At 40.3% G+C, this 18,206-nt stretch overlaps 1 protein-coding gene across 6 annotated transcripts in view; it reads left to right on the top strand.

Moving 5' to 3' along the window:
- Positions 1-18,206, top strand: part of LHFPL3 (LHFPL tetraspan subfamily member 3) — a 401,928-nt gene that overhangs the window by 85,464 nt on the left and 298,258 nt on the right. For 5 of the 6 annotated variants that reach the window (XR_012156833.1, XM_073328517.1, XM_073328518.1 and 2 more), the window contains exon 2: positions 3,067-3,153. The exons of the other annotated variant lie outside the window; for it this stretch is intronic. Coding sequence is in view for 4 of the 5 variants with exons in the window: in XM_073328517.1 (XP_073184618.1) it covers positions 3,067-3,153 (87 nt within the window). In the remaining variant the exon portion in view is untranslated. The remainder of the gene's footprint in view (positions 1-3,066; positions 3,154-18,206) is intronic. 6 annotated transcript variants of the gene reach the window in all.

Here is an 18,206-nt window from a genome sequence, read left to right as displayed (position 1 = left end):
CTTTGGATAGTTCTTGGTGTGTGTTACAGACCCCCAGAATCTGACTTGGATATGGATAGAGACCTCTTTTAATATTTTTAATGAAATAAATACTACTGGGAATTGTGTGATTATGAGAGACTTTAACTTCCCAGATATAGATTGGAGGACAAGTGCTACTAATAATACTAGGGCCCAGAAAACAAGGAAAGAAGAAGTGGGACCACTAAAGACTGTGGGATTGAGGATGGGGTGGAGATTAAAGGTAATCTAGGCATGGCCCAACACCTAAATCAATACTTTGGCTCAGTTTTTAATAAGGGTATTGAGGATATTTGCAGGTGTGGCAGGGTGGCTAATGGAAATGAGGATATGGAAATAGAAATTACCATGTCCGAGGTGGAGATCAAACTCAAACAGTTTAAGGGGACTAAATCAGGGGGCCTGGATAATCTCCATCCAAGACTATTAAAAGAACTGGCACATGAAATTGCAAGACCAGTAGCAAGGATTTTTAATGAATCTCTAAACTCAGGGGTTGTACCCTATGACTGGAGAATTGCTAATATAGTACCTATTTTTAAGAAAGGGGAGAAAAGTGATCCAGAAAACTACAGGCCTGTTAGTTTGACTTCAATTGTATGCAAGATTTTAGAAGAAATTTTGAAAAGAGAAAGTCATTAAGGACATAAATGTAGTTGTAAATGGTAGTTGGGATAAAATACAACATGGTTTTACAAAAGGTAAATCATGCTAGAGACTAACCTGATCTCTTTCTTTGAGCAGATAACTGATTTTTTCAGACAAAGGAAATGCAGTAGATCTAATCTATGTGGATTTCAGTAAGGCATTTGATACAGTTCCAAATGGGAAGTTATTAGTTAAATTGGAGAAGATGGGGATTAATGAGAGAATTGAAAGTTGGATAAGGAACTGGTTAAAGAGGAGACTACAATGGGTCATGCTGAAAGATGAACTCTTAGGCTGGAAGGAAGTTATTAGTGGAGTTACTCAGTGATCAGTCTTAGGACCAATCTTATTTAACATTTTTATTAATGACCTTACCACAAAAAGTGATCACAGAATGATTATGAGCTGTAAATGTAATGTGGCCATGAAAAAGGCTAATGCAGTCCTGCAATGCATCAGGTGAGGTATTTCCACTAGAGATAGGAAGTGTTATTGCCATTATACAAGGCATCTGGAGTACTATGTGCAGTTCTAGTCTCCCACATTTAAGAAAGATTAATTCAAACTGGAACAGGTGCAGAGAAGGGCTACTAGGATGATCAGAGGAATGGAAAACCTACCTTATGAGATAAGATTCAAAGAGCTTGGCTTGTTTAGCCTAACCAAAGGAAGGCTGAGAGGAGGCATGATTGCTCTCTATAGAGGGCAGATTGCTCTCATCTCAGGGAGGGAGAGCTGTTGTTTAAGCACCAATGTTGACACAAGAACAAATGGATGTACATTGGCCATTAATTGTTTAATTTCAAGCCTAAATTTATCAGAAGACTGAAGTTCTGGAACAGTCTTACAAGGGGAGCAGTGGGGGCAAAAAACCTAACAGGCTTCAAGACTGTGCTTGATAAGTTTATGGAGGGGATGGTAGGAGGAAACTGCCTACATTGGCATGTAGCCTATCTGTGACTGCTATTAGCAAATATCCCCAATGGACTGTGATGGGACACTATACAGGGAGGGCTCTAAATTACTATAGAGAATTCTTTCCCAGGTGTCTGGCTGGTGGGTCTTGCCGAAATGCTCAGGGTCCAACTGACCACCATGTTTAGGATTGGGGCTGGGGTCAGCCCCGTATGCAGGTGGCACTAGGTGTGGGGGAGTCAGCCCCAGACCTGGAAGGCATGGGGAGGGTGAATCCTGCAAGGTGAGCGCAGCTCGGGCGAGCCCCAGGCCATCCTGTTTTTACTTTAAGAAATATGGATACCCGGGTGGGGTGGGGGCGGTGTCAAGATCTCTTCTCTGCTGGAGCCGGGATGAGAACCATGTCTTTCTCTAGCCTGTTCTCTTCCCACCCTCCGGTGGTGGCTTGCGTTACTGCGCCTGACCAGACAGGTTCTCCACAGCAGCTAATGCTACCTTCCCGCCCAGAGGGTCTGCGATTAATGCATGTTAAAAAATTTAATGTGTTAATTGTGCTGTGCATTAATCACACGCATTAACGGCAATTAATTGACAGCCCTAAATATTACCAATGTTCAGGAGGACCAAATTACAATTGCTATGTAAACCATAACTTTGAATTTCTTGACTTTCATACATGTAAAATCTTTCCCATGTCTAATGTGAAGTTTTTCCTTATGTTCTGGTCAAGAGTTCAGTTTCTTTCTTTGCTTATGTATTTCTTATTAATTGGAGCTTCTCCTTGCCTTATGGTTTCCCTCACTGTCATTTGGCCATGTTGGAATCTAGAATTATAAAGTTTTTCCGTCTTGTTCTTTATCTGCAAGAACAAACTTACTAATGCAAAAAACAATTTAGATGCCATCCAAAAGTTTGTATTAACATTCTATTTGCTGATGACTTCAAATCTAGAAAGGTTATATAAAGCTGAAACTACATTAGCATTTGTATGGAGTACTAACCATTTGCTAATGATTTAAGAGTTACAGTTTACTGTCCCTGAATGCTTCATCTTGTTTAATAGCTTTTAAATTAGTAGAATAAATGCTGCTAATAAAAAAAATCATTAAAATTGCATACAGTATTGGCTTATTACATGGTGGAGATTTTGCAAAAATATACTTTATGATTTAACCTAACAGTGGTATTTGGAGTTGATTTAGGATTCAAAGGATACACTTGGTTTGCACATAGTACTATCTCGGGAATATAAATAATTCTAAATAAAATGTAGCTAAATACAAACCATATTAGCTCAGAGGGATTAAGTTATATCTCATTGTTTTTCCGACCTACCAGACATGTAAAATAGGTTTCAAATTCAGAATTATTATTAATAACAATACTGGCATACCAGGGAAGATGGGGATCCAATGCCCTAGTGGAAGGAATGGCTCTTTGTGGATCCTGCTGAGTTTTACTAGATTCTCCCTTTTATCTCAGATCAGGCTTGCCAAAAGAGGAAGAGATGCCTGTCGCTAGGAGAGAATAAGTCATGGACTTTGGGGTACATTTTCCACTTTCCTGCAGGTTTGTCCTCAGAAAAGCAGCATGTAGCAACATTTTAGTTTATCTGTAATTCATGCATTTATGTTAAATTTTAAAAGTTGTTTACTTCTTTGTTTGCCTTCATAGGGGCTTCTGAAGTGCTTTTCATTATAACGAACCAGAGTCTTAGGATCTCTTGAGCTTAGGATCTCAGAAATTGAACAATTTAAAAACTTTTATTTTATTACCAACCCCTTCACCAAAAAACCCTACTTGCAATGTTTGTCAGCTGATTAGCAATTATACACATTATATAATGTTAAACACCTATCTAATTATATCACTATTTATTACGCAAAATCTTTTCTAAGATAGGACTTGTAATCCTCTGAGGATATAGCAAGGAAAGTGTGAGGAATCAAACTGCTGTTTCACACAATTATTATGTGTTATTCTATTCCCCTACATCTTCCCCCACCCCTTCCTCCATCATTTGCTAACCAAGCAGCTGGACAAGTGATCTGAAGCTTCTAGAACTTTCCTTATCACAATTTACTCTTGACGTTCCACTTTACATCTCAGATGAGTACCGTAGGGTCAAATCACCCCTCAGATATTATTTAAACTTTCCAGCTACCTTTGAAAAGTCACATACAAAGAAGGTGTTGCTGAAATGTTATCTCTTGGCATTGTGATTTTAAACTGCCAAATATAAAAAGAAAAATAATTTTGTGCATTTTTCATATTACTAGACAATAGTCTATTGTATTGTATTTGATTTGCATTCTTGCTGTGGAAACATTGAAAATTAATTATACAACAATACTGGTGCACAAAGAAGAAAGCACAAGGTTAATGATAACCTTTCATTATATTGTTCAAGAGATGCTTTTTAGGTTTGGAATGAACTTGGTTGTTCATGGGAAGTTCCTGGATTGATAGTTATTTAGATTGGATTTTTGGTATTGCAGAAATGCAGTCTTTCTCACGCTACCTTGACAATATTCTTTAACAACAGTGTGGCGCAGGGTCTGAAACCCGCATTGAAATCCACTAGTTCAGTGATAACTAACTTGGACTATGACATTCTGACACCATGCACTACACAGTATTGGTGTACTTCCTATTGTCCTGACACTTCTGACCTCCAGGGGATGAATCAGTGCTACGTGCATTTTAGCTTGCTCTGAAATTTGTGAAGTTCAGGCACCATTTATTAATTTCCCCCCAAACTCAAGGATCTGTGCCAAATGCTTCTATGAATTTATATGATCATGGGTTATTTTATTCCTCTGTCCTTCTGTAATCTTGCTGGCATTGCAATGGAGGCTGTTTTCTGCCTAGTTATTTTTCAGGGCTGGTGGTTAAATTCCATCTGGTCTCAGTATTATCATTTATAGAAGATGCACAGAGTGAGGTGTTAGGGGGACAGAGTTAAAGTGGTTCCAGACATGTGACTTTCCATGATTTTGAATATTGGGCTTTTATTTTAAATTTAATGTTAGCTTAGATTTTCCTGGCAGTCTAATAATTGAATATTTAAAGCTATGGTGTTCCATTACATGTTCTCCCTTTAACTTCCTGATGCTTTCTCTGTCTTAATTTTAAATTACTGGTGTCTTTTTCTAGGAATGTTCTATAAATTTTGCTGCTACATGTTACAATCCCCCCCTCCCATGTATGACTGTTTATGATAGACATTTTTATGGCATTGTAAATGTCCATTCATGCTCTTGCAGACTACAGTAGAGGCTATTTTTAAAATTTTTATTTCTATGTAACCAGAGAACTCTTTAACTCTCAGCATCTGCTAAGATTTAAAGTCTAACATTTTCAGTGTATGTTGGTTTATCAGTGTTAGCCGACGGCCAAGGATGTTTGGTGAGGTGCCAGCTATGCCCGTTTATACCATCCGTGACTTTAACCGCTAGGACGCACTGTCCCTTCGCAGCGGGCAGCCCGGGCTAGGCTGACGGATGCCCCAAGGTCCTAACCACCCGTGACTTTAACTGCTAGAGCTCAGAGCTCCTTCGCAGCGGGCAGCCAGGATTGACTGACAGGTGCCCCAAGAGTTTGCCCCGTGGAGGCGGCACAACTCAACGCTAGGCTCTTAGTACTCTCACCTAATGGCCAGGCTTTAGAGCCAAAACGGCTGAGGTTCTTTAATTGTGTTGGCTGCTTTACAGTAAACCAGAGAAAACAAGTCAGGCTTATGCATAAATGGTTACCAAAATTTATTAAGCTAGATTCTAATCATGTGGTAACAAAATTGCTAGTGCCTACTTATTTAAATGTAGAGATGTTACACACACAAACAAGTTACAAAACTGAAGCCACAATCCCAAAGAAAGAAAACAAAGTATAGAGCTCTATTTCAAAATATGTGTACACTAAAGATAGGAGATCAGGTGTGGGTGCTTCTTACCCTCCTTGCATCTCTCGATTCCAGCGGTGCCAAGCCAGGATCGGTCACTCAATTCCGCGGAAAGACGAATAAGGGACAAGGCGTAGGGACCCTCTTAGCTGCAGAAGCCTTGGGAGGCTGTCACTTATCTGACCAGCAGATAGATAGTGAAAAGCACTCAAAAATCATGGTGCTGTAGGTCCCCTACTTATACCTCTGTACTCCTTTATTCTCTTTCTCCTTTCTTATGCCAAATTGAGGCTGGTCTGTCGGGGTGACACCAGCTTTTGCAAGAGTAGTTTACACTTGCAAGGGAGAGAAACAATAAGTTTCGACTACTGGACATTTCTTTTATCAGGGTAAATATTTTCCCACCTAGGATGTTGGTGTGTGTGCATCACGCTATTTAGTAGGGGCTAAGAGCCATGTCTGTCACAGGGCCTCTGCCTGCTGTGAGCTTAATCCTTGTATCTGCTCCCAGAGGCACATTGTAGCAGCACACCTGTGCTTTTACAGCTTCAAAGGCTGTGCTGGAATATATGTTAAGTGCCCTGTTCCTGCTTCCTCCTGTGTTTCCAGCAATGCTGGTCGGGGGGGGGGGGGCTGGCTACAATCAGTTTGCCAGTTACAAATATTCCAGCTAAAACATTCTAACCAGCTATGTTAGAATATCGCACCCAAACCATGCTTCTATCTCCAGCCCTTCTCTAATATACTCCAACCTCCCTAAATGCTTGTAAGGAAAAAATGGCCTTTGAAGCATCCCCAGAAGAATAATGAATCTGAACTCTAGCAGAACTAGGGGGAGAGCCTATTCCAGAGAATGCTTCTGCCAGCAGTTCCCTCTTTTTTATATCAAGAAAGCTCCCACACCACAGCTACTTGTATCTGGGGAAAAATGGTGATTAGGGTGCTAACTTGGGAAACCTGGGTTCAATTCCCTGCTCTGCCACACATTTCCTATATGACCCTGGACAAGTCACTCAGGCTCTTGCTACCTCTGAGTTCCCCATCTGTAAATGGGTATAATAGTACTTCCCTACTCACAGAGATATTGTGAGGCTAAATACATTAAACATTGTGAGGTGCTACAGTAATGGGGTAGATAGGCAGGTAGGTACATAGGTAGATAGATCTGCAAACTTTTTTGTGAACAAAAATCCCGTTGTACAGCTGTGGAAAGCAAACAAAAGGGGTAACAAAGACCATCAACAGAATTCATCATTTGACTTGAAACACTTCGGGAATACTTTTTTGCAGTATTCTCCTAGCTTTGGTAGGGACATATATATGGTCCAAGGTATAAAGCAGCAATCAACAGGTTAATAAAAAATACCATGGCCAAGTTCTTTACTCATTTGCCATGGTAGAGTAAGACATAACTCTGAGACATTCCCCCATTTGCACTTCATATTCGTAGTAGGTCAGTATTCTTATTTTGGTTTAACATGCACATTTATTTTTGTGCTGTTTCTTTTAGTGGCGCATACAAAGATTCTGTAGGATGGTAACCATAGTAACAGCAGAACAAGGGAGATCAGCTTTCACCCCCAAAATGCATATCACAGGGTTTATGTTTGCTTGTTCTTGGATCTGATGGTTCTTGAATATTAGGAAGGGGTAAGGTGAGCTTGTTTATTTCACAATGATTAAAAGAGAAATGCAAAGATTGGAATCACAGTACAAGAGAAATGTTTGTAATAGGGAATATTCTAACATGTCTAGGAGAAGCCAGGTATAGACAGGTATAAAGCAAATAGAAAATTATATTATGATTTCCTATTTAAAAAGAGTAACAATGAGAGAATTTTCTAGCCTGAGGTTTTCTCATTGGCATTAGACATTTTGTCAGGTTAATGAATGCCATCAAATGATTTCAAGGGTCTATTGAAAGAGATACAGGCACTGGAACCCTAAACCAAATAAGCACATAACAAATAAGACTGCACACTTGTACCATAATAAATGCCATAGTGACAAGCACTAATGTACTGTGCAGGGAACATGGCATTTTCAAATAGGGCATCTAATCTTGGGTGCCCAACTTTAGACATCTAAATAGCAAGCAGCCACAGTTCTTTTTGGCTTCACTGGGAAGTTTGTGTGCTCAGCACCTCAGAAAATCAGGACTAAAATTGTGTCCCAAAATAGAGGCAGCCTGCTTTTTTCACATTTAAAATGGAATTGTTGTTTGTTGTTGTTTATTTACTATTTACCAGATATAAAGTAATCTGGCTAGCTAAAAATGATTCCAGTTTTTTCTTGGACCTGCATGAGATAATATTTATAGCAAAAAAGACTTTTGGACATTGGAAAAGTCTGGATGGTGATTTGGCTTTAACGATTCTTCCAGCAAATTGACCTATTCTGTGGTTGTAATGATACCAACATTCCTCTTGTGAGCCTCATCAGTGCAGTTACACTTGCTACAGGTCATAATTTGACACGAAATATATTGTATTCCTGCAGAAATTGTAACAACTAGGCTTGGTGTTTTTTTCCTCTTTCCCCCTACATAAGGAGATCTGTTCCTTTCTGTGGACTAGTTGTAATGATGCTGCCTCTGGCGGGACACAACTGAGAGTATCAATTCAGGACAAATTGCTTAGAGCAGGGCAGTCACAGCCCAAAGCTGGGTGTCCTTTATTACTAAGGCACACCAAACCGGCCAAACAGAGAAGACTTCGGTTTTACCCCACTGGCTAACGAGAAGTCATACAAGCAATTCCCTCAGATAATCCAGTTCCCTTGTGTCATCATCAGCACCGCTCCTTATGGGGGTGACTGGTTATGAAAACCAATACCCCAGTAAAAGAAAAAAGGTTCTCCCGATCCCAAAGGACCAAGCCCCAGACCCAGGTCAATATACCAGCCAGATCTTACCCACAAATCACGCTGTTGCCAATCCTTTAGAATCTAAAATCTAAAGGTTTATTTATAAAAAGAAAGAAATATAGATGAGAGTTAAAATTGGTTAAATGAAATCAATTATGTATAGTAATGGCAATGTTCTTGGTTCAGGCTTGTAGCAGTGATGGAATAAACTGCAGGTTCAAATCAAGTCTCTGGAGTACATCCACAGCTGAGGATGGGTCATTCAGTCTTTTGTTTAGAGCTTCAGTGTAGCAAAGTTCCTCCAGACATAAGAAGCAGGATAGAAGACAAAATGGAGGGGTTTTCTATATTCTTTCTATATTCAGAGTCTTCTATATTCTTTCTCTTGTGAGAAAGGGTGAAAGGGTGAAAACCCTTTTGTTCTCCTGTGCAAAATCATGGCAACAAGATATCAGTGTTTTTGGATAGGGCACTTAATCTGCAAATTCCTTTCTCAAGAAGCTGACCAAATGCTTCACTAATGCTACTTAGAATTAAACACATTAAGATACAAATACATAGCCAATATTCATAACTTCAGCTACAAAAATAATACACACATACACATAGCATAATCATAACCAGCAAATCATAATCTTTTTATAGACACCTCACACAACAACCTTTGTACAATATTTGCTGCAGATATATAACAGTGGTTGCAACAATGGTCTATACAGTCACAGTTTATGTCAATAACGTCACACTAGTCTCCCAAAGAAAACAGTGGAAGCTTCAGTGCTAGATTCATTTAAAATTAGACTGTGGGAAATAGCTGAGCAGGGACTGATCCTGAATTAGCCAGAGGGATGGAAGGAATGACAACAGCCTTTTCCATTGCTAATTTCCATGCCTGTGCCATCTTGATGACATTCAGATGAATCACTACATTTACAGTTGAATAAAAACTGAAGCCTTCGATGTACAGTATGTGGAACATGCTATAGTACACTAGGGGCATATATAAGAAAATAAAATATTCTCATGTTGTTTGAATGAGGTAACATTGGAAAACATAATCCCAATTATACATATAAAATGGTGGGGTCTAAATTAGCTGTTACCACTCAAGAAAGTGATCCTTGAGTTGTTGTGGATAGTTCTCTGAAAACATCCACTCAGTGTGCAGCGGCAGTCAAAAAAGCGAACAATGTTGGGAATCATTAGGAAAGGGATAGATAATAAGACAGAAAATACAATATTTCCTCTATATAAATACATGGTACGTCCACATCTTGAATATTGAAGGCAGATGTGGTCGCCTCATCTCACATGGGTCTGCAGGGGGCTTTAATGGGGGGAGAGGGAGGGCGCTGGGCATACGGGTCTGTGTGTAGGAGTGTCTCTGGGCAGGGGACTGCTGGGTATAGGGAGTTGGGGGGGGATGCTGGGCAGGGGGTTGGTGTGGTGTGGGTCTGCTCCGGAGGGGAAGGGGCAGGCTGGCAGCTTAGGGCTGGGTGGGCCAGTGTGTGTTTGGCGCAATGGTTCTCAACCTGTGGCCCACAGTGGTAAATAGGTTGAGAGCCACTGCTCTGTATAAATTCAAGGTGCCCCCACGCCTTGAATACTGCATGCAGATCTGGTCACCCCATCTCAAAAAATATATATTGGAATTGGAAAAGGTACAGAAAAGGGCAACAAAAATTATTAGTGGTATGGAACAGCTTCAGTATGAGGAGAGATTAATAAGTCTGGGACTTTTCAGCTTGGAAAACAGATGACTAAAAGGGGTTATGATAGAGGTCTATAAAATCATGACTAGTGTGGAGAAAGTAAATAAGGAATTGTTATTTACTCCTTCTCATAACACAAGAACTAGGGGTCACCAAATGAAATTAATAAGCAGCAAGTTTAAAACAAACAAAAGTGTTTCTTCACACAACACACAGTCAACCTGTGGAACTGTTTGTCAGCAGATGTTGTAAGGCCAAGACTATAATAGGGTTAAAAAAAAGAACTAGATAAGTTCATGGAGGATAGGTCCATCAATGGCTATTAGCCAGGATGGGCAAGGATGGTGACCCTAGCCTGTTTGCCAGAAGCTGGGAATGGGCAACAGGGGATGGATGGATGGATCATTTGATGATTTTCTGTTCTGTTTATTCCCTCTGAAGCACCTGGCATTGACCACTGTTGGAAGACAGGATACTGGGCTGGATGGACCTTTGGTCTGCCTCAGTATGGCCGTTCTTATATAACAACAACATGGTGGTATGTAAAATACAAAAGCAGGCCCTTTCTCTGAGATTATTTTGTAATATAGGATTGCCAGCCCCAAGGATTCAAAAATTATGAGTCGGGCCCAAACAGTCATGAGACTTGCTTTAGAATAATGAGACTGGCTTTAAAATAGTAAATTTTAAATAGTTAAATTAAAAATAATAAAATTACCTTCTGGTTTTTGAGCCTTAATATTCAAGTTTTTGAGCTTTTTGCCATAACTATAAAGGCCAGAAACTTAATTAAAAAAAATGATATTTAAGTTTCTCATTTAATCATATGACTCCAGGAGATAGAGCTTTAAGAAAAACACCAATTACGGTGAGACTTGCGGTAAAATCAAAAATGGGTAACATTGCTTTTATAATAACTTAATCTTTAATAGCCTTCTTGACTATACATTTGCATTTTTATAGGAACCTTCTCCCAGCATAGCTTTCGGGAGACTGGCTTTTTAGATCTAGCACCATCACGCAACTGGAGGCCTGAAGTGGCTATATTCTAACTGGCTGCTGTTTGGTGCCTCTCTTTCTATTTCTTCCCACTGGCGAGTTTTTGTTCTTAACTCCTGTTATGCTTTTGCTTATTTGTCGTCAAGCCCTCTCCCAGGCTCCAGCATACATACAGGTAGGGATGCACCCACCTCCAGTACATACAGAGTTGTGATCAGATCTATATGGGGAGGCTACATCTAAGGCATACCTCCCTCTGGAGTGTAAACCCCAAATTATACCATCTTGTGCTGCACAGAGATCTATACAGCTTAAGGTCATGAAATTCACCCCCTCCCTCAATGTGGAGGAGTATATGCAACAGCCTTTTGCCCTGAGTTATGATTGCCACACATTGGTTTTAGACAAAGCACAAATAAGTTTATTAACTACAAAAGATAGATTTTAAGTGATTATCAGGGATAGCAACCAGATCAAAGCAGATTACCTAGCAAATAAACAAAACACACAAACTAATCTTAATATACTAAAGAGATTGGATATGAGTAGCAAATTCTCACCCTGAATGATGATTCAAAAAGGCTGTAGAGATTCTTAGAGGGCCAGCTGTGCTTTCAGCTTAAAAACTCCAGGTGTTCCTACCACAGTCTAAAAATCCCTTTAGCCTGGTCCAGCACTTCCCCCCAGTTCGTCTTTGTTCCTCAAGTGTTTCCAGGAGTCTCTTTGGGTGGGGAGTCAGTGAAGAACCACAATGATGTCACTTTCCTGCTTTAAATAGCTTTTGCATAGGGCGGGAACCCTTTGTCTCAAAGCACTGGTATTCCAAGATAGAGTCCAGTACCAGGTGACCTGGTTACATGTCCCTGTAGTGCCACAGCAGACATGTGGAGGCTGTTTCTAGCATCCTCAGGAAGACCCCCTGGTGGGAGATAAACTTCTTCTAAGGCCTATTGTTTTCTCCTAATGGCTCATCAACCTGAATGGGCCCTTGCCAGCCAGCCATCAAGACTGACGGTTTTTTGCCTAGTGGGCGTTCCTGAGGTGTAAACACATTTGTACTACAAATATATTCCTAACTTCAGATACAAAATATTCCTAACTTCACATACAAAAATGATACATGCATACAAATAGGATACTCATATTCAGTAAACCATAACCTTTCCAATGATATGTCACATGACCTATCTTTCATAGAATACATCAGAATTATGCCATAATCATATCATATATCATCATAATATCATTGTGAAGAATATGGGGTGCAGTGTCACAAGTACATTCTTATGACGACTTACACTTACATGCGTATTGTATCTTGTAGACGGAAATATTTGTTTCCACTAGTTCAAAATAGTTTTTTAAAGCAGTCACAGATGGGTATATGTTTACAACAGTGGTGTTAAGGAGCACATTTGGAGCAAATAATGTATAAAGACGGTCAAAGGTCAAGCTGTATCTTTCTCTGCCACCCCCCATCCCTGCCATCGCCTTCCATATGGACAAGACAGGCCTATACAAACAGTGACTCAGTGTTTGGTTCTTTGGGGTGAAAGGGGTGACATTATGAGGAATTCACAAACTCCCATGGGCAACAGAGCACCACTTTGGGCTGGCACTTCCTGCATCAGCTAGAAAGAATGTTGGGAAGGGACAGAAGAAAGGTAAGTGGAAAGGCTCCACTGGCCAAAACTCCCAGATAGAGGACATTCAACAAGCAGCATCCCAGTGGCTGTGTGACAGCTCTATATGATGGATCCTATCTTTGTCTTGAGCTCCTGCATAGCTTCCCCATGCAAAGCCATGTGTTTGCTCAGGCTTTGCTCACTGCCTCAAGAATTTGACCTAAAGGCATTGAGAGAGTGCTCTTTTATCCAGAGTTAGGACCACAGGAGAGGGAGACTGTCATAGCTTACACCAAAATAGTAAAACAATAATAATTAATAATGGAATGGTTGTTTATTATTTAATGAAAAGATTTCAGTGACAGCAGAAGTCTGAGCTATTTGGTTTGGGAGAAAAATTAAATCTCTTTAGGGAACATGCAACATACAGTGCAAGGTAGAATTGCTAAATGTATATTTAAGGGAGAAAAGCAAGAGGGGATGAATGAATGATTTAATAGAAGAAAGAAATCATGCTTTAAAAGATTCATGAATAAATGCAGTTACTGTCACAATTAGTAAACTATGTCAATGTGAAAAAAGTTCTTCTTGCCAATTAAATGTATTGAAAGTGAAATCTGTAAAAGGACCTGTCTCTTGTACAAAATGCAAAGATGATTAATTGGTATTTTTAACAGAATTAAAGGATTTACTTTTTTCACTGGAAGAGTTTGCTTCCCAGCCTCCTCCTTTTACTTTTATAATGCTCTTAAAGAGCGTGAAAATATTCTTTCATCAAGAAAGGGTATATTTCCCTCCCTTTGCATAGCTCAGAAATATCAGAAATGTTTTAAGTTCAGACTTTCCAAAAATATTCACCTTAAGGCTGAGACCAAACATAGAAAGTTTAGCTTGAAAAAGATGTTTTCCCCATGAATGTTAAAAACAATGAAAAGGGTTGTATGAAGATTAATGGGTAGATGCCATACACTGTTATGCTGACTGCCAGCTAGTTTCCAAGGAAACTCATAGAATGCAGATTCTATGAGTTACTTTTTTAGGGGAAGAGGAATGTCAGTTAAACTAGTCTGGGAAGTGAATCCTGTAAATATTGGAGAGGAAGTAAAGCCCAAGGCTCTTTTGGTGAGAGGGCTTCATTTATAGGTTTGGGTGCCCCTCCTAATAAGAGATTAATAGGTTGGGCTACAGATTTGACTGGTGGGTCACCAACGGGTAGATTCTCCAATTTTAAAAGCCAGATTTGGGGATTGAGGACCCTAGTTAAAGAATGTAGGTTATTGTTTATGATACCACAGAAAAGGAGGACTTGTGGCAACTTAGAGACTAACCAATTTATTTGAGCATAAGCTTTCATGAGCTACAGCTCACTTCATCGGATCCAACAGAACTTTGGCTAACTGCTCCTATACGTATCCCTGTAAGTACCCATGGGATTCCGGTGGGTTTGCACTTAGGGTGGCTAGCCCATGCTGCCACTGCTACTCCCCATGCTACTGCAGCTGTATTACTATTTTTAGCATGCTCGCTCAGATAGGAGCTAGTGCATACACAAGCTGGGAATCAGACCTGTAGGTCCTAGCGTATACATAGCCTGCATGGTGGGTCTCTCAATAATTTATTTTTTGTTCTGGCTGTGTTCAGTTCCCTCTTACTATCCATCTATATTTGGACATAGTCCATTATCAGTATTAGCCTTTGTAAAAAATAATGTTATCTCTTCTGTTTTCTCCTCCTGTGTACAAACTTTTATTTAAAGCAGAAATAATAAGAAACCACAGAGGGTTGGAAAGTCTGTGTCCACATTCAGAGCACTCTCCTAAATACTCTTCTCCAGATCCCCAACTGGTGTAAATCAGCATAGCTCCACTGAAGTCAATGGAGCTCAGCCAATTTATATCAGCTGAGGTTCTGGCCCCTTATCTGAAGTTGAGTCTGCATAGATTATCTTTATCCCCTGATAAACTGCAACACATAAAATGACCAGGGTTAAATTCCTGGCAGTAAAACCTAAATTTACACCCTGCATGACCCCATTGATTTTGGCACTGCGTGAAAGTCAGGGAAGAAGTTGGACCAGCACTTGCAGCACAGTGAAGACACCAGGATAAGTCAACCTAAACGATGTTGACTCCAGCTACGTTATTCACATATATGAATAACATAGCTGGAGTAGCGTAATTTAGGTCGACTTACCACAGTAGTGAAGACATGCCCTCAGTGTAACTCACAAATTGCAGGACCAGCCCTGGATTTCAGATTTTTGAGGGGACAACAGAACAATGGGGTGAACAGTCAGTTGGTTCATTGAGACCATGTGCTCCAAATCAATTGTGTTTATCTCTTAGTATGGGGGTCGCTATTGCCAGGTGCAGCTGGAAGCCTGCAGCCAGTTTGCACTTGTATTGGTTACATTTAGTTCTTACTGTAGGTACACATTAAGGATGAGACAAAACACATAATGAGTCACTGTATCGTTCTCTAGCTACATATACTTTATTATAGTAACATTAACATGAAAACTCCTTGCTTTTGTAGGCTTTTAAATCTCACACTTCATGTTACTTTTATAGACTTGGTGTTTGTGTTTTGGTTTGTTTGGGTTTTTGGGATTTTCTAGTAGTGGTGTAATTTGTACTGACATTGTTTCACTTGGTTTTGACATTGTATTATTGTCTCCACAGATTTGCAACAACAGCTGCATGAGATTGTAAGATCACACTAAGTGGCATTCAAGTAAATAGGGAGTTATAGTTGGTAGAGACACATGAAATGTAACCAACGTGCACAGTATGTAGCTAATTTCCATGCCTAAATATATCAGCTATTTTCCAACCCTCCATTTTTAAACCTAAATCTATTTTGTTTCTTCAAAATACCTAACAGGGTTAGTCCACATAACTCCCTGGAAAATTTTACTTTAATGTCTTGTTTTGTGTCCAGTGCTTGGCGCACACAAATCAGTAGAGCCCTGCAAATCCGCGGATACCCGCTTTATATCCATGGACCATTTTCGCAGATGGTGGATTAGATGCAGATATAAAGTCTGTATCTACGCAGGGCTCTAAATATAGGTTCTGGAAGGCAGGGAGGCAGCTGGCTGCAGCTCATAACCTATGAGGCTGCTTCCTCACCTTCCAGAGCCTGTTTCTTCCTCCCCCCATATACAGAGAAAGGGAAGGTGATAGATCAAGACAGGCAGCAAAATCCGCCATGCTTCTATTGCTGCAGTTTAAGCAGCCAAGCAATTCAGGAAACCTCTCCCGACTTCCTTGCTGTATCAGATCAGTTGAAGAGGGAGGCACCTACTTTTGCAAAGTCAGGAAGCCAAACTGACTGACTTTGCAGAAGCAGCTGCCTCCCTCTCCAACTGACTTGATACAGCACAAATGAATCACTGGCTGGACAACTGGAGAGCACCTTCACCCCTCTCCTGTGCTCCTAACCCCTGCACCCCCGTCCTGCGCCCATGTGGGGAAACCGACCTGGAGTCATGGAGCTCCTGTCTGCTCCTCGCTCCCCACCAGAGTCCCCCTAGGAAGATGACCTGCCAAGCTGAGAGGTGCCCCGGTAAAAATTAAGCACTGTGGCCCTGCAATAGTATTCCCCTTGCATGCTGCCACAAGGAGAACAGTGGCTGGTGCAAAGAAACTGGAATTGCTGAGCTCTAAGTGTGATGACTTATAAATCACAAGCTAAATAGGCAGCAGACTTTCTTATTTTATAGATCAATTTGTGATTTTGAGCTTTAATGACTTGAGACGTTTATTTTATTATTTTTAATGTAAAAGGCTATTTGTTCTGATGCCTGTTGTATAATAAGATTGTTTAAAATAACAATAACAATAATAATAATAATAATAGTGTGCACATTTATTAAGCCATATAGCTTTGTTATACAATACACAGCACGCACACAGACACTCCTCTTGAGAGGCACTGTGAGTTAGCATGCTGCTGCGGGTGTGGTGCGGATGTGGATACAGATAAAAGGCAGGGTGTGGATTGGGGGTCAGATACAAGCTGATTCTTGTGGATGCAGATCGGATGTGGATCCACATTTTTGTATCCACTCAGGGCTCTAAAGATGAGGAGCAGCATTCACTTTAGCTGGCTTTTTGTCTGGTATTTGCATCAGGTTGCCAGAGGACCATGCTGTGTTGAGTGGCTGCTCCCTAGCACCCCCTCTCCAGCCACCACCTAACTTGCAGATTCCCAGCTGCAGGGTAAAGGAGAACACATTGTGGTGCTGCTGTTTTCCTTCCTTTCATTGGATTCATGGTCTTTCCACCCAATTTTCCTCTCTTCTGCCCCTTTCCATACCAAGCAGTGGAGAGGAGAATTTGGCTGTTATCCTGGAGAGTGCAGATTGTTCAGACTACTCCGCCACTAATGTGTATAGTTTGGTGGCAAGTAGACCAATTGATAGGCAATTTTCATGGGGTCTCCAAGATACTAACGAGAATTATATATTGCAGTATGTCTTCTTCACACACTAGCTTTATTCTTGGAATTGATGGAGTTCGGCCAAATATACTAATAAAACATAACGGATCAAATTGTGTTTCTTACATTAAAAAGATGCGCCTGTTAAGAGAACCAGAGACAGATTTAGAACAGAGCAACCTCAACTGTTAAATCAACTGTCAACTTTCAGAAGGCTAAAGCGTCATTTTTTTTTGTAATGTGCAAAACCACCACTAAAAATCCCCATAAAGCTGTCCCTCTGACCTGTGTGCCATGCTGTACTCACCTCATCCCTCTTCTTCCTCCTCTTTCCTATTAAAACTGGGATTTTGGCCTATGGAGCTCACATCACGGGCCATTTTCCTTCCTACCGTCCATCCGAAACTGTCTGCCTGAAATATTGCAGGCTGTGCAAAAACTGACTGAGACATCGATTTGAGGCAAACAAGACAGCTGATTGAGACAATTAACATTGATTAATTGTCAATTGATTATCACTCAGTGAGCCATTTTAGATGGAGAATATATGGTGAAGGGATAAGTCGACTCAACATAAAGGACAATTTCACATTGATAAAAGGCAGACTGGAGAATGTTGAGAGAGAAAACAGACGGATCAGAGATCAGTCAGATGGGAAACAAAAGGTGAAAAGACAACAGAACAAGGGAATAAGACCAGAAATGAAGAAATAATTAAAGAAAATGAAAAGAAAAAAGACAAAATGATTACAAAGCTAGCCTGAAAAACACAAAGAAAAAGACAAGTTCTAACAGAATACTGAGGGGAAGAGAGAAACTACAAGTAGTACCATGAACCCAGATGAAACAGTGGTAAACCAAGGCTTTAGTCAAAGATCCACCCTTTGGACACCCTTTAGCTGATCTAACCCAGATCAATTGCCTCCATGCAGAGATTTGCATCAGTTTAACTAAATCATTTAAAAAACACACCATTAGTTAAACTGTTTAAATATAGGCAAGGCCCAAGAGACAGTAAAGCAACGGTAGTTGTCTTTAAACCAACACTTGTATTTTACGACATGATACTGAACCAGT

This window comes from Lepidochelys kempii, chromosome 1 (assembly GCF_965140265.1).
Source record: "Lepidochelys kempii isolate rLepKem1 chromosome 1, rLepKem1.hap2, whole genome shotgun sequence".
Taxonomy (NCBI): domain Eukaryota; kingdom Metazoa; phylum Chordata; order Testudines; family Cheloniidae; genus Lepidochelys; species Lepidochelys kempii.
Note: the sequence above shows the minus strand (reverse complement) of the source record. Positions and strands in the feature narration are given on the sequence as shown.